The 16,855-nt window shown below is 32.1% G+C and overlaps 2 protein-coding genes and 2 long non-coding RNA genes across 4 annotated transcripts; 3 read left to right on the top strand and 1 right to left on the bottom strand.

Annotated features, from left to right (window-relative positions):
- Nucleotides 1–190: 190 nt before the first annotated feature.
- On the top strand, nt 191–692 carry LOC149093908 (large ribosomal subunit protein uL14m-like; the record flags this gene model as incomplete). The annotated part of the gene is made up of 1 exon (XM_089267397.1): nt 191–692. A coding segment is annotated over one exon (246 nt), but the record flags the coding sequence as incomplete, so codon positions are not given.
- Nucleotides 693–5,656: 4,964 nt separating this feature from the next.
- LOC107362285 (uncharacterized) lies at nt 5,657–7,821 on the top strand. Its single transcript, XM_015929310.3, has one exon. The coding sequence runs from the start codon at nt 5,870–5,872 to the stop codon at nt 7,547–7,549; it is 1,680 nt and encodes a 559-aa protein (XP_015784796.2). The 5' UTR covers nt 5,657–5,869; the 3' UTR covers nt 7,550–7,821.
- Nucleotides 7,822–11,281: 3,460 nt separating this feature from the next.
- Nucleotides 11,282–13,270, bottom strand: LOC107362293 (uncharacterized). Its single transcript, XR_001568643.3, has 3 exons — nt 12,963–13,270; nt 12,025–12,877; nt 11,282–11,951 (listed from the first exon to the last, which is right to left on the bottom strand). It is a non-coding gene; the product is annotated as an uncharacterized LOC107362293 (long non-coding RNA).
- An 81-nt stretch (nt 13,271–13,351) lies between these two features.
- On the top strand, nt 13,352–15,428 carry LOC107362295 (uncharacterized). Its single transcript, XR_001568645.3, has 3 exons — nt 13,352–13,604; nt 14,013–14,190; nt 14,470–15,428. It is a non-coding gene; the product is annotated as an uncharacterized LOC107362295 (long non-coding RNA).
- Nucleotides 15,429–16,855: the final 1,427 nt, after the last annotated feature.

Consider the following 16,855-nt stretch of genomic DNA (forward strand, 5'->3'; position numbering starts at 1 on the left):
TAATTTGTTATTAAAAGTTGTTCATTTATTAAACGATAGAGGACTCTACTAAACAACATTGAAAATATGCGCAATTTTCAAAATAAATTAAATTGTTGATTTTTACTAAATCAAACTCTGGCAAACTACTTATTAATAAATTGATTTGAAAACATGACCTATTTACAATTTAATTTGAGCAATCTAACCCAGAATAGCTGAATTGGGTGCTAAGGTAATTGTAGCAATAAAGGGACAAAAAAAGAAAGGAGTAGTTGTTGGCTTGGTGCGACTTCAGAAGCCATTTGTGCCTCGTTTTGACTCGAATAACATGGTTCTAATGGACGATAAAGGAAATCCTTTGGGTACACGAATTTTAGTTCCAATTCCGAATTTAATTAGGAAAGAAACATACGGGTTGAACAAAATCATAGCGATTGCTACTAGATTTGTGTAATAAGTTCATGAGAAAATTAGATAGTTATAGAGAATTTAAAACGAAGATTTGTATTAAAGTATAATTGCATAAAAATTTATAATACGATGATAACAATGAAATGCAGTTGCTTAGCCAAAAATTTATTGTTATAAAACGAGAACGTAATTGAATTGGTAAACTCTGGCGAAATGGTACTGATGGACTCACTGATATATTTTACACCCAAAAGTTATGAATACGAACATGTAAATTTATGTATAAGAATTTTTATTTGGTGATATATTCTTGTTTGATTGGTTTTCAACGTTTGGTTTAAAAGTTCATAATCGCGATATTTTAAGCTTTAAAACAAACAAATAGTCCAATCTTTTTACCACTTTGATGAAACATTGACAATAATTATTTGATGCTTTGACAAGTAATTATCAATTTTGATTAAGATATTCGTGTACAGCGATCAAGCCCAAGCTGAATTAATTCAATATCATCATTTTGGAAACTTGTTGTATCAGTCCACTGAGTTTTATTTAATTTAACAAATTTTAGCTTTTATGCTGAATTTTTAGGCTATCTTTAGCTTGAAACAGAACTATCCTGTTGGACATCTTGAGGTTGTCGGGTTTGTTGACAAAACATCGTGCAACTTTCTCATGTGCTTTTTGAGGTCAAAATTGCGACAAAATCCTTTACTACAAAATGAACATGTATATGGTTTGGTGTCTTTATGAGTGTACATGTGAAAGGTCAAATTATAAACCTGATGGAAAGCCTTGTTACAGATTTCACAGCGATAAGCTTTAATACCTTTATGAGTCAATTCGTGATTTTTAAAGTTACCCTTTTGATGGAAACCTTTTCCACAAATTTCACATTTCCAGGGTTTATAGTTGGAATGGATTCGTACATGAGTGTTCAGGGTTGATGAACGGTTAAATGCCTTTTTACAGATTAGGCAAACATGAGGTTTCTCGCTATAAATTTTCGGACGGACACAAAAGTGGTATCAATTTGAAGTTGAAATTAAAACGTTACATAAAGTGTTGCCTATTTTGATTCAGCAAAATTTCCGTCTATTCTGACCTAGAATTCATATCGAAGCGAAAAATATATTTAAAACTAATGAAATAGTTTTCACTTTCATTTAAAATTGTTTTCTAGATTTAAACTAATCTAAATGAATCAATTTAAACTTCATGAGTTAACTCGGCAAAGATCAGTATCATTTAGTTATTGACTTGAAAATTGTCTATTAATCCGAATCAATAAATGAAATTGATCAATCAGATAACTATGAAACATGAGCAGCAAAAGTCAACAATGTTGAACAAGTGAAGTGAAAAAAGAGTGAAACCAAAAGACGTTGACATTTAAAAATAAAAGGCTAAAGGCCAATGCGGTTATTACATTTATACTTATCAAACTGACGGTGGGCCAAAGATATAAATTACATTGAACAATTGAAGTGACAATTGGTTAATAATGGCTGGTTGATTGTCGATGAAAGTAGATGCGATAATAAGTGTTGACAGGTCGCTATTAAAATGAATTGTTGAATGAATGAATCAAAATGAGGTGAAAAAAAGGAAACAAGAAACAAAATCGCTTTTCTCAAGTTTCGCTTATTCTTTTACTTGTTTTCTGTGGTTTCAAGATAACCTAGTTTATTATCAGCCTCATCTCATAATAATCATCCTGATCATAATCAGAGATGCTTATCAGATAATAAGGTAGAGCCACAACAAAAAGAGCGAAATGAAACTTGATCTTGACGAAACTTGACCAGGAAAAAAAAGGTGAACCAAAAAAAAACTCTAAGAGTCTTGAGGTTAACCAGAGTTGAAAGTCCAAGTAAATTGGTTTGACTTTTATCGTCCCAAGTCGCACGAGTAACACATCAACGGAAATGATTGGGATGAAGATGATGATGATGATAAAGAAGATGAAGTTGAAGAAGAAAAGATGAAAAAGAAAAGAAGACGAAGACGAAAGAAAAAAGGAGCAAAAGCAGTGTTTTGTTGAAAGTAAAGTCCATTATTATGTACTTTATAAGAAGGATGTTCAATACCTTTTCTTGTTTTCCATTGAAATTCGCCTTCGCTTTTTTTGCGCTTCCACCTTTCTCTTCTTGTTACTACTTACCTTTAGCAAGTTTAACCCAGGTACAAAATGAACTACAAGAGCACTTTCTTTAGTATTTATGTGTATTAACGAGAGGATTACATGTATTAGTGAAAAGTAAAGAGTATTTAGTAGACTTTACTCTATTCAATAACAATGTAAATGTAAAGCGTAAAATTTTTTTTTCAGTTAGCCTTGTTTTTGCGACCTTCTTCTTTCATGTTTTTGGTCTTCTTTCATTCTCATCATCATCACCGTCATCCTCTTTTGCTCCTTTTTCTTCCTCATCATTAGACTTTTTGCGCTGTTACTGGCTCATTGGAGGACCTTTTGTGATGCTGTGTGTGTGTGTGTCTTGGCTCTTTTCAATCAACTTCACAGGCAAGCAAAAATGTAAAACAGCATTTTGTAAAAATAAAAATATAAAGTAATGATAATAATAAAAAAAAGCAATACCATTGAGATGAAAAGGGCCACGAACCAAAGGCTTTTTGTCCTTTCGGGGATTCACAAAAGAAGTGCCTAGCCACATAGTAACTTGCATGGAAGTTGTGTATGCTCATATATTTATGTATTCATGATGAAGACACATACAGGGAGGAAAAAGGAATGATGAAAAGGGAATGAAAAGAGAGAAGAGTTGATCAAAAATGGACAAATATATTTTATACTACCTTTAGGATAATGAAGATGAGAAAGGAAGAAGCAAAAAGTGAGACTCTGGAAGATGAAAGGAAAGAGCAAATTGAATGTAAAGTTTGGCCTTTTTAGAGATGAAATGTTTTAATTTAATGAGAAAAGGTTATAGCACAGATGAAATGGCAACGAAAAGAGTCTTGGATTTTTTGGGCAAGAAAGAAGATGATGAATAGGAAGATAAAGATTTGTCAGTCAAATGAGCCTTGGATGTTGTTGGTAGGAAGGAGTGCGATTAATGAAAATCAATGTACCATAGGCACTTAGCAAGTGGTTTACACGGATTTATTGTTAACGGGATAATCGGCTTGGCTTAAAGGTTTTTTAATATAAAATAGCCGATAATCGGCTAAAATACATGAAAATACAAATGTACATGTATTAAGAGCCGATTACAATGGACAACAGTACAAGTAGTTGGTACTAAAAGGATGAATGTTAAAATGACCAAGAAAAAAATGTACATGATATTAACAAGGGAAGACAAGAAAACAAATAGTAACTTTTATTATTCATATTTACCAACAATAAATGTGATAATCTTTTAAGAGATGGACTGGAATTGAAAGTATTGAATGAGGGTTTTACATCTCCTCCTCCACAGCCAGCCCCTAAACCACCCTCTTATCATAGCTCTTTGTAGGGACCATTTATGAACAATGAACAAAAACAGTTTTCCTACTTCTTTACACATTCAACATTTCATTCAATTACCGACTAAAATTAAGGATATTTCAAAGGTTATTAGCCGCTAAAGATGAAAACAAATTGAGAGAGAGTCAAAGATATGATCATTACGATAATGATCATAATGATCACTATTAACATCTTAATCATTACATTTGTCTTTACAATTTTAATTAATTTATTTCAAATTGTTTTGTGCAAGTTTGGTCAGACTTAAGGTATGAACCAGTCAACCTAAGAGAGTCACTCTTGTCGGGATACACGCTAGAAGAGTGAGCAGTAAGAGAATTGGTCAAATAAGTCCGCAGCTTCTGCATTAATTAAAATTTATATGCGCTAGACGCTCGATTCAATTTAATTTTCCCAAAAAGATGCTCCAACCGAGACTCGACCCATTAATCACTCTTCACTTGGCCAACTCTTTAACCACTGAGAAAGTGGCTAATTTAACAGTTTTGCTTTAATTTTCGAAGTGTATTGTGGAAACTGACATTGCAACGCAAAAAACGCGAAGAGGTAATGACAAAAAATATGTACTGCATGTATAAAGAAAAACGCTTCAATTCGTGCGCTGAATTTTCTTTTAAGCGTCTATTTTGATTCGACTGGTTTGTTCAGACCTATTCACAATTTATGTCAAATATTTTGGTTGTTGAAAGCGGATAACATGCGGATCAAGCGATTATAAAGGATAATTAACTCGACTTCATTTATTTACTGCACACTGTCTACCATTCATAGTATTCACTGGAAAATGATAAATAGTGACAAATTGGTTTGCTTGTTCATTGTATTGCTCTAAACTCAGTGGTAAGTAGTTAACAATAGAAGCTTCAACTCTTTGGCTCCTTTGGGGCAGCAAAAACACACACACATACATTCATACATATTCATTGACAAGATCAACAAAATAACAAACATTGAAACTTGAAATGTTTCCTCATTGAAATCGGTAAAAATGGTTAAGAGTACCTTTTAATTGAATACTATTCAATGGAATTGAGTTAAAAAGGCCTTTTCAAAATGTTAATTGTTATCGGCAAGATAACACAACCAAAACACACCTAAACGAGATTGAGCAAAAATAAATTTCACGCGAAAAAAGTACCCTTACTAATAATGAAAATGTAAAGTTGAACAGCAATTTTTGATGAAAGGTAAAAATTGTTGATTAATCTTTTAGGCGATCAATTTGCCAGCTCAAAGTGATTTGTTGTTTCATTAGCTTATTCACATTATCCAAATTGTATTCAACTATCAAGGTTCATCTCGTAGCTGTAACAATGAAACCGTTAGTTTACGGTTGAAAAATGGTTATGAGAAGCGATTTTTACATGAAATGTTAAGGGAAGACCAAAAAACCTTCAAGAGCTTCTTCAAGTGCCATGTTAACAGCAAATGAAATTCATTAATTAAAGTCATTTGAAACAAAAACATTGGAGAAAAGACAAAAATGTTGAAACTTGAATTGAACTGAAATTGAAGATCGGTTGATAACAAATGTTATGATTGACGAAAATTTTGTCCCAAAAACAATGCAAGGTAAAATTGACTATAAATTGTAAAAGGCTAAACCATTAAGAGCTGTTGATACACAACATTGAAGCAACAATATGATAATATGAAGCGATAACAAGCTTTCATTGGTCTATCCAAGTCCCTGTTAACTCCGCCTTGCACAGGCAAGTTGATGATAATATTGTCAGTATAGGAGTGAATATAACTGTTGAACATTGCTATAAATATTATTCTCAGTTACTGAGTTGTTATCATCATCATCATCATCATCATCATTTTCATCATTTTCATCACAACATTAAAATCATTTGAAAACAAGTAATTTTGCAACTTTTGTTCATTTTAATATCTGTTTGATGTGCTTTACATTTGTATAGTTTAAACCTAATTTATGCACTAAATCAACCCTTGAAACCCTACCAGTGATTAACCATGAATAAATCATCAACTGAACTTTCCTTTGGAATTGATAAATTGTTATCCACAACAAGCAAACCAACAGCACCAATAGTGTCAGTTAAAACAACAACAACCTCAACAGCAACCTCAAGTTCATCCACAAATGGAGTCAACAAATCAAAAATGTTTACCTGCTCGGAATGTGGCAAAGTATTTAATGCCCATTACAATTTGACACGTCACATGCCAGTCCATACTGGAGCTCGACCTTTTGTTTGTAAAGTTTGTGGCAAAGGATTTCGCCAAGCATCGACCCTTTGCCGACACAAGATTATCCATACAGCTGAAAAGCCTCATGTTTGCCTAATCTGTAAAAAGGCATTTAACCGTTCATCAACCCTGAACACTCATGTACGAATCCATTCCAACTATAAACCCTGGAAATGTGAAATTTGTGGAAAAGGTTTCCATCAAAAGGGTAACTTTAAAAATCACGAGTTGACTCATAAAGGTATTAAAGCTTATCGCTGTGAAATCTGTAACAAGGCATTCCATCAGGTTTATAATTTGACCTTTCACATGTACACTCATAAAGACACCAAACCATATACCTGTTCCTTTTGTAGTAAAGGATTTTGTCGCAATTTTGACCTTAAGAAGCACATGAGAAAGTTGCACGATGTTTTGTCAACAAACCCGACAACCTCATCGTCAACCTCTACTCTGACCGGAGCATCAACCGTCTCTGGACCGTGTAAAGGCAAGCCATCAGGGTTACACTCAACATCAACAAGTGTCACAACTACGGCTACCACTTCAGTAAAAGATGCAAAAACAAAGTTAAATCATTCCTCTTCAACTTCATCGTCTCCTTCGTGCCCTTCTTTTACGGGCTCAGTTAATACACTTCCATCTCACCCAGTTGGTCCACCTTCACACGTCACATTACCTCAAGCTTCGACCGTCTCTTCATCAACCCCAACTCATAATCTTAACGGTACCTTTCAACATTCCCATCATCACCCTCATCATCCCCATCTCACTGGACCATTGACTTCACCCTCATCTTCCCTGGGCTCAACGGACCCTTATAGAAATGCTTTCTCTCTTATTTACCATCATCTTCATCATCTTCACCAACATCATGAAACAGACTCGCAACTTACTCATCCATCCAATACAGTTTTCAGTGTAAACGCTTTAATATCAGCTGTAAGTTCACCTGAAGAGTCAATCAACTGTGAAGATTCACCGATTCTTGACGTTGTCGATGATGAAGAGGAAGACGAGGAAGAAGAAGATGAAGATGAAAATGAAGAAGATGAAGATGAAGAGGACGAAGAAGAGTTTGAAGATGATGATGAGAGCATGCATGTTGATGACAAGGTGCAGTCAAAAGATGAAACAATGAGAAGACGAGCAAAATTGAAAAGACGAGTTGGTTACAGTGAAAAGACTGAACCTAGAAGACGTCGACGAAAAGTCAAAACAAAACACAAGGACGATGAGATAACCTCAACATCTAACCTTTTACTGTCCTCATCATCCTCTTCTTCATCATCTTCCTCCTCTTCATCTTCATCCTCATCTTCCTCTCGATTTTCATCCTCATCAACCAGCAAACCTGTTGGACTGACTGTTGAGTCAATGTTGAACAAATCAAATGAACCAAGTAAAGAAAATTTGTTTCAACCTTTAAGACATTGCATTTAACCAATTTAACCAGATTCCCTTAATCATCCCATCAAACCCTACACTAAATCACCTTTTCATCAACAATTAGACCTTTGAGTTCAACTTTTCTCTTCAAATCCAATTTTGTAATTGTTGAATGTCTAACAATGCTAAGTATTTTAAAATTCAGTGTTTCATCTAGTCTTTTAAATGATCCGTTTTCATGGTAATGGCAAGAAAAATCAACAGCAAAACCATCATTGAATTCACTGTTAACATTAAAATAAAAATAAAAGATTCAACTGTGAAAACTGTTTGCAATTTAATTTCAATGTTTGCACTGATTTGGTCAACAATTTAAGTTGAAGAGTTTAATGAAAATGAAAGTTGATATAATCTTGTAAAAGTCGATGACATTAAAAGAGGTTTAATGTTTGGATTGAAAGCGATGAAAAGCCAAATAGTAAAGGATAAAGATTGAAGATGAAGACATTGTTGAACGATAATAAGTTTATACAGTTGTTGAGGTAAAGAGGAAAAGGGAGGAAAAGAAGATAATGGATGATAAAAGGAATGATAAGGAGGTTGAACTGGGAGGAGATGAATATGATAGGATGTTACTCTTGTTATTATTTGATATTTATATCATGATATTGTTAATGTTTCATGTAAGATGATATCAATGATAATCCTTTTAACTTTTGTCAACTCTCAATCAGTTCAACAGATTCAGGTGTCTTAACAAAACCTCACAAATTGGTGACTTTAAATTTGATTACAACAAATTGGTCCAGTTATAAGTGAACACTAATCAACCATTTATAACCAGTATAGGTTGAGTTGGTTAGTAAATTGTTGTAAACCTAAAAGCTTACTAATAATGTAAAGTTGAACAGCAATTTTTGATGAAATGTAAAAATTGTTGATTAATCTTTTAGGCGATCAATTTGCCAGCTCAAAGTGATTTGTTGTTTCATTAGCTTATTCACATTATCCAAATTGTATTCAATTATCAAGGTTCATCTCGTAGTTGTAACAATGAAACCGTTAGTTTACGGTTGAAAATGGTTATGAGAAGCGATTTTTACATGAAATGTTAAGGGAAGACCAAAAAAACCTTCAAGAGCTTCTTCAAGTGAAGATACAAATGGTTGCTTTTTTCAAGTGCCATGTTAACAATGATTAGTCCATATTGTGATGATCAAGTACAATGTTGTCAACAAATTTACATCATCATCAATTTTAATTTTCCTATTTTTTACAATCTATTCAAGAGTGAATGTTATCCATTTTCAATCCAAGTGTAACATTACCCAAGCATTCAAAAAAATGAGTAAATCTTCACCAAAACTTATAAGTTAAATGTCAAGAAATATTCAAAATAAGATTTTATTCAAGAAAATCTTTCTTAAACCTGGTCAGTATCGATAGTAAAAATTGATGAACGAAATATATCGATCTGATAAAAGCTCATTAGATGATGTAAAAAATGACTTGGGACTAGTAACTTGGGATGAATCTCACCTGAAGCTTATTATCAGTTAAGAACTTTCAATTCACTAGTCATTTTCACTTACTGTATTTATCGAAACGAATGATTCCGACGATTGAGACGCATTAAATATGGAAACATTTATTGTTTGTAACATGTAATTTAACACTAAAGTTACTGGGAAAAGATTGAATGGCAACAATTGGTAAACCTTTTTTTGTGTATTACGGTTAAAGGATGACTTTTGTCATTTAATATGATTTTCAAAGTGAAATGTGAAACCATCGAATGAATATCTTTTAATTGTTACCTGATTAGTTCAAGAATGGACTAATGATTAATTCAACGGAAAACTGGGCACGAATTTAGAGCAACAATCAAAGGAACCACAAGATTTGGTCGCCGAGATGAGCAAATATATTACACTTTATTTTTATCGAGCAAAGAAGGCAAAACAATATTCTATAGACTAGAGTTTCTATTATTATATATTACCTTTTTTTGTCCACATTGGACCATTCAATGTTCAAGTGTTGGACATTTTTTTCTTCTTCTTCTTCCAAGATTAACACTGTTGGACTTTTAATGTACAATGGTGATTATTATAATGATGGAGGTTTTAAATTTTTCTTGTCGATTCAAAATGCAAATCATTTGAACAGTTGTGTAAAAAGATGGACAAAGTTGACCATTTCAACAAATTTGTGTCCAGTCTGTTTGAGCAGTCAAACGTTTTACTCATTTAAATTTTACCATTGAAAGTTGGTCGGTGAAATGTTTTCATCCATTGAAGATGGAGACTTGCAAATGCAACCTTTTTCCCGAAAATAAAATCAACCTTTGAATCAAAACAACCTTTTAGTCTTTAAAATCAATCAATTTCTTGTCACAATAATTCATAATTTAATGTAAAATAACCCAATCATCTTTGACTTTTAAGTAAACTTTCAATCAATGATAAAAGCAATGCTTTTTGCGATGAAATGTTTATTGAGTTCAACTTGAAATTCATTGTTTTATCAATTTCCAGTATTAGTACAAAATAATCCGATGATATCAAGCTAATAAGTCAAGCAAACGGTCAAGTCAACCTGTGATTTAGTGAAAATTTGTCAGCTCAAGTGAATCTTGATTGAATCTCGACGAAGATTCTCAGAGTTGTGACAACTGAGCCGTTAAGAGCTAAGAAGGAAAAGCTGATAAAAAGTTGCCTTCAAAAGGGTTGCGGATGCATTTAAAGACAAGGATGAAGATTGTTTGAAATGATAAATAGGAGGAAAGAAGATTTTAATATGAATTTGATTGTTGGAAATGCATGTTGAAAGAAGAAGAAGAAAGCTTTTCTTCCTCTTCCAGTAACTGTGTTTATCAATATTATTGCCATTTTTACAAATTTACAAACCTGGGTTCCTTTGGATACTCGGGAAAGGGACCAAAAATTTGTCCCAAAAAATCAAAAGAAATTATTATTACAATAATAAAGATGAATACATATTTGTTGTTGAGTTATTTGCGCTTGGGCTCCCTTCATTCCTAGGTATAGTACTAAGTAATGAGTCGATCTTTTGTTGGCCTCAAATCAATAGGTATGGATAGTACCAATACATAAAAGCAGAATGCTAAATAATGGGAGTGAATAACACGAGACTGAGTTCATTTTAATATTGACAAAAAAAGGTTTCCATAAGCTTCTTAAACAATTGACCTTTCCCTTTCTTAATGTCCAATATTTTCATCTTTCTCATCATTTTTTGTGTCATCCTGATTTTCATCATCTTCATCTGGTTAGGCCAGAAATACGTGGTTCAGTCAAGCTAATAGAGTCACTTTTGTCCCAAAACACACAGTCGACTCTTCGTTGATTACCTTTCATTTTCATTACAATCTGAAAGTCTGACTTAATTTTGGATTCACTTAAAGTGTCATAACCAGAGATGATTCTTGACATCATGCATCTGGGCTGAATAAACTGAATCTTATTCAATTTCTTTCTCTGTTCCCTGATTTTCCTTTTTTTCTTCTTCTTCTCCCTTTGCTTCTTCTTACTCGAATCGTTGATCCCATTCAATTGAATCAAAGTTAATCTACAATTTGAATTATCATTTTTTTCTTCTTTGATTTCTTTTCTCTTCCATCCTTTTCATCATCTTGTTTCACCTCACCTAACCTAGCCTAACTTATTATCTCCCACTGTGAATTGCATTAAATTGTGGTTATTCAATTGTTGTTATCCGGTCCCATGATTGACTCAATATCATTGATTAATGTAAATCAAAATATTAACATTCAACGGGATTCATGTTTATTCACATTTGAAAATAAAACATGGTTATGCCCTTTACCATGACATGTTATTACAAATACATCAATCGGTTGTTTCTTTGTCATCATTTTCATCTTCATCTTAACCTAATCATTTCATATTGATTGTCACGTGCAAATAGTAACAAAAAGATGTCCATCAGTTTCAATATGATTAAAAAAATGATTAGATTGAAAAAGATGAAGATGATGATCCAGATAAGTAGATTATTGTTGTACATTGTGTATGGATTACATTGTGGATTACATTTTACATAATCGAGATTTAAAATGTAAAAGATTGCATGGATATGTATGAAAGTAACATTACAAGTTAAATTGAATCCACTAATTGTTGATTCCTGGTGTGATTCTTAATCATCTTCAGCTAATAGGTGTGAATGAAGAGCAAAAATTGTCACCAATTTTCCTTTCTCCTGCTTTTTCCTTTCAACACATGATGGTTACAATAATTGTGGTGGTGATGGTAAGAATGAAGATGATCAAAGTGTTGATGTTAATTAGCTTTAGTTGAAGTGAATACAGTGTTGTATGTTTGTACTGATTGTTATGTTACTGTATAATCTGTCAAAAACAGACAATCACATCAAGATTTTTTACTCCACAGTTGCCTCTTTGCTCCAAAGCCTAGAGACACAAGAGAGAAATGTATTTTTGTATTGATTTTGTTTTTTTTATCATCATCTTCATGCTTACTTACAAAATATAATATTTTCAATGTTGAAAGGAGTTGAGTTGAGAGGAGGTTTCTGTTTATAGTTTGGCTTGTCATTTACAATTGTCATAATAATATAGTTTACCTTTAACCGAACAACAATTCCTTTTATTGTTGCTTCTCATTGAACAACACCAATAATAATCATAATAATAGATATAAAAATGCTTTGTAACCTCCTTATCCACCATAAATTGTGGCCAACTATTTTAACACCCAAGGGCAGGTTGATTAATATGGTTGGACTCACATAAATAGCATAAAGCTGATATCACAACGCATAACATATTAGTTGATGACATTATTATCAGGGTTGCTGCTATTAATGTAAATCTATGTGTGTCTTAAAACGAACTTGAGATCAGCTGAAAAATCACGGTTTGTTGTATATTTCATAGCATTAATTGTCTCCTCAGCTGTAAGCATCATTTCAAGATTCGTCTTGTTCTGGTCCAATTGAATTTTAAAACCAGTGCACGGTTGCTTGGCATTGCTTGATTGAATATTGATCCGTTAATGGACTCTTTTGATTTCTAGATTTGCATTTTTGTGTCTTGTCTTGTGTTTTTGCTGTCCTTCATTATGCTATCCTTTCCTTCCCTTGTGGTTCCACTTTCTTTTGGTACATCTTTTGGTGCTGTTTAGACTAAACTAATTGATGGCCCGTTAATAAACTTGGTTTCAATATGAGATTACCATAAGCTAACAGACTGAATCAGGTTAAGTGTTTAATGTGCTATGTCAATAAAAACATAGAGATAAATTTTCCAGTCAAATATCTGGTTAAAAGGTGGTGTTATCTGTTGCATTATCACGGTCCGTTAGAGAATCAAAATGGCTATTCAAAAAAAGGAGAAGTTTATCAACAACAAATGAAAAAAGTGTGTACATTTTGATATTCATTGAAGATGAAAGATACTTACAGAGAACAGAGGAAGAGAGAAGAAGAAGAGTGGATGTGAGAAAAAGCGATGATGAATAAAATGACGGATGATGTTTACATGAGTGAAAAAGTGAGAGTTGGCCAATAGTTTACTGTAATACACACAGACAAAAAACTGATATAGTTGCATCATGATCAGATCAATGAACAAGAGTAGATTTAATACATTGAAGAGACTAAGGACGATGAAGATGAATAATAACAAGAAACAAAAAAAAGTGAAAAACAAATTGAATGATAATGACGAGGAAGAAGAAGAGAGCGGGAAGAAGACTTTGATTTCAGCCTTTTTTCTTGCAATGCTTAATGCATTTATTATTTGAATTATAAAGTAAACAAGAAGATGGCGCAACAAGAGTAGACATTTTTGCTTTTTATTATTTTTGCTAGTTTTTTGTTGTTTATTTGTTGTTGTTTTTTATTATAAGAGGTAACAATGGCCAAAGAGGAACCAGTCCCTATAAAAATACATAATCTGTGCATATACAACTCTAGCTAATATACATCATCTGTATCATCTTCAGGCTAAAGTGTTCTCTATAGAGCCAATTTCAGCCAATGTGGTTTCTTCTGATCCTTTTGCCTTTTGCCTTCTCTCCATATTTTTTTCAGCCTGATTCAGGTAAATAGTGAATTGATCATCATCATTATCATCAACGTGATCATCAACAGCATCATCTTCATCATTCCTGTTGTTACAAGAAGATAAATAAAGAGAAAAAAAGAGAGCGAATTAATGTCCCAACAGGTTACAATGTAAACAATGTCGATGAAAAGCAAATACAAAATCTCAATTCAATGAGATTCAACAGTAAAAAGAGTCTATCTATTTTATAGTAGTTGTTTTTGCCTTCTTTTTCTCTTTATCTTTTCTTCTTTCACTCTTTTTCTTTATTTGTATCATCTTCATCTTCATCATCATCATCTTTTACCTCTTCTTGTGCAGTTGTTTTCATTTTTTTGCCTTTCTGTTTCTTAAACTTTGCCTGTTACATTTCATCTTTTCTTCTTTATTTCCCTCTGAATAAAGGTGATCCTGGATGAATAATGAAAAAGAGAGCAAAATGGATTTTTTTCATTATAGTTTGTTTTCTTTTCAGGCAAATGAAAAAAATGATAATAAAAGACTAGTGAAATGGTTATGATTCTAGCAAAAAAAGCAAGGATTCATCTTTAACATTTATCATCATAAGGAGCATCATCAAAAGGTAAGGTTGATTGGTTCTGGGCTTGGAAACTAAGAATATATAAAAGAGGAAGAAAAAAGAGACAAAAAGATGATATTAATAATAGAAAATAAATGAGAAAAAAGTTAATGCAATTTTGGCTTTTGCTGTTATAATTAGGGTAATAGCTCATGTTTACATTAACAAAAAACAGAGTAAAGTAAATTACATTTCAATTCAAAGTTTACCTTTTACCTTTTTTGTTCCTCATCATCACTATTATCATCTTCATTTGATCATCATCTCTATCTTTATCTGCAGGCTTTTTCATCATTTACCTGACTTATCAATGGGTTTAAACCATTCAACGATTCATTGAATCTGCATCTTGATCGGGTGGAAATTGTCAAAGAGGAACTCTCGTATAATGGATGGTTAATCTAATCAAAATTGAATCTTATATGTAATTGGCTAACAAAGGTGGATTGGCTCGATTTATTTAACCTACTGTTAATCATGTTTGCTGTATCCATGTTGAAACATTGAGTAAACTTTCGAGATTTCCGATGGATACCGTTATTTGTTGTTCATACAATATACAAAAATGGAAAGGAGATTTGTTTGGATTCAAATAATGATATTAACAAGAGGAGAGTAAAGATGAGACCAAAAAGATAAATATGTATGGATATTGCTTGCGGGTAAAGATAAAGCCAAAATATTTCGATGGTTTCAACAGTCATCATGTTCATCTTCAGCATAATCATAATCATAGTTGGAGTTATCCAGTTAGGAAATATACATATTAAAAGAGCCATGTTTGATGAATGATCAATTTGAATAAGTTGAACCAACAATGATGAGGCCAAATGCCTGGGGACATTATCAAGGAGCAAATAAAAAAGGAAGAGGAAAGGATAAATCAAAATGCATATGACTACTTTACTGGCAAATTTAGTGATGAAAATATGATGATAATGATGATTTGTAATGATTATGTTGAAAATGCGGTTTCCATTTGACTTATCATTGAAACAGCTTCTTTAGCCAATTTTCATTTTTCAATTGATAACTCAAGGCGATAAAATGATGTTAACTTCAATGCTGATTTGTTTCACATTTCCAGAAAACAAGTTCAATTCATCTCAAGCTTCAAAATCAAGAAGTGAACTAGGAGTGATTAACAATTAACATTAAGTTCATTGATATTAATAGAACTGTGGAAATGTATTCTAGAATTCAAACTAAACTAATAATAGTATTTTTGTTGATTTTACTAATTATTACCTGGTCTTTCTTTCAAAATTTGCAAAGTTTATTTGATACGATTCAAAAAAAACAGACAATTCTTGTAAAAATGTAAAGTCTGTAAACACGTGCAGTAAATGTAAATGTAATGTAATTTAACATTATTTCTATGTTTTTAAATGATTGAAAGTATTGATAATTGATAATTTTATACTTCTCGATTGATTGCATTTATGAAAAGATTGTCCAGGAAAGGAAACGCATTACTTGAACCCGATTTGACTGAGTATCATTGGATAGAGCTTATGATTTATGAAAAACTGTTTCCATCAAAAAACCAATTGACGCCATTTGTGATTCAACTTGAACATCAATATAACCATAAAAACCTTTAAACTGTTTGGTTTAATTTAAACCAAGCTTCAACTGTAAATAAGATAGAACCATAATTAGATGGATATTTTAGTTGAATATTTGCAATGAAAATATCTTTATCAATAAACTATTAAAAGAGATTCCTGTTGGATTAATATGTTTATCCAATGATTTCCGGTTCATTCACTAATGATATTGCCCTTTTTATTGATATATTTCTATCAAAATGTTTTCCATGACAAAATGCATGAAAGTTTCATCAGAAGAAAGAAAAAAAATACTCAATGATAAAGATTGGTAAACATTATTTGCTGAGAAAACAAGAAATCGCTCATTTTGGCATCAATGCTGATATCTTGAAAACACTGATTGTTTGAATTGTTGAGATCGATTTCTTTTCCAAATGTGAATAACAATCTTCTGATTTATTCACAATTAATCTTGAAATTTTCCTGCCAACATCCACTTCAACTCAGATCAGTGAAGAGAAATAAGAAGCTTCAAAAAGATATTCATTTTTGAAAGATTTTTCAATTTAGCTCTTTTTTCTATTCTAGCAATTAGAAATAATAAAGATCTGAATTGAGTTCAAAAATAGAGATTATTGAAAAAATAAAGTGCCGTTTCTGAGCTACCTCGAATTGTCAGTTCAATTGAATCTTTGGCTCCATCTATGTTTTGCTAATAAACATGATTCTATTCTATTCTATTCTATCACAGAGTAATAGCTATAAGAGTTATACTCTTCGTATTCTACAGTCATATTCAAAAGTTTAAAGCCAACAATTTGTGCAAAATCAAATCAAATTTAGGTACAGTAAAGGCTGAGATAATGGGACGCTGAGATAATGAGACAAAATTTATAAACGATCCCTAATCAAGGAGGAGTTTATTCAATGTGAATTTCATCAAATTTCATTTTGATTTCTTTAATTATCAACTAACTTAATTTGATTTTCTTTCGTAAAATATTATTCAAAAAACTCTAGAAATCAGGTTAAAAAAACAATTGCTGTTGGATTTGATCGATTAAGGAAGATTGAAATAATGAAAATACGCTGCCCGGTGAATAGTGTGAATAAGC

Source organism: Tetranychus urticae, chromosome 2, assembly GCF_039701765.1.
Source record: "Tetranychus urticae isolate SD_2017Ah chromosome 2, NJAU_TeUrti_SD_1.0, whole genome shotgun sequence".
NCBI lineage: Eukaryota > Metazoa > Arthropoda > Arachnida > Trombidiformes > Tetranychidae > Tetranychus > Tetranychus urticae.

Bases quoted from the DNA above. Each gene is read 5' to 3' on its own strand.
- LOC107362285 (XM_015929310.3), top strand. From the start codon at position 5,870: ATGAATAAATCATCAACTGAACTTTCCTTTGGAATTGATAAATTGTTA.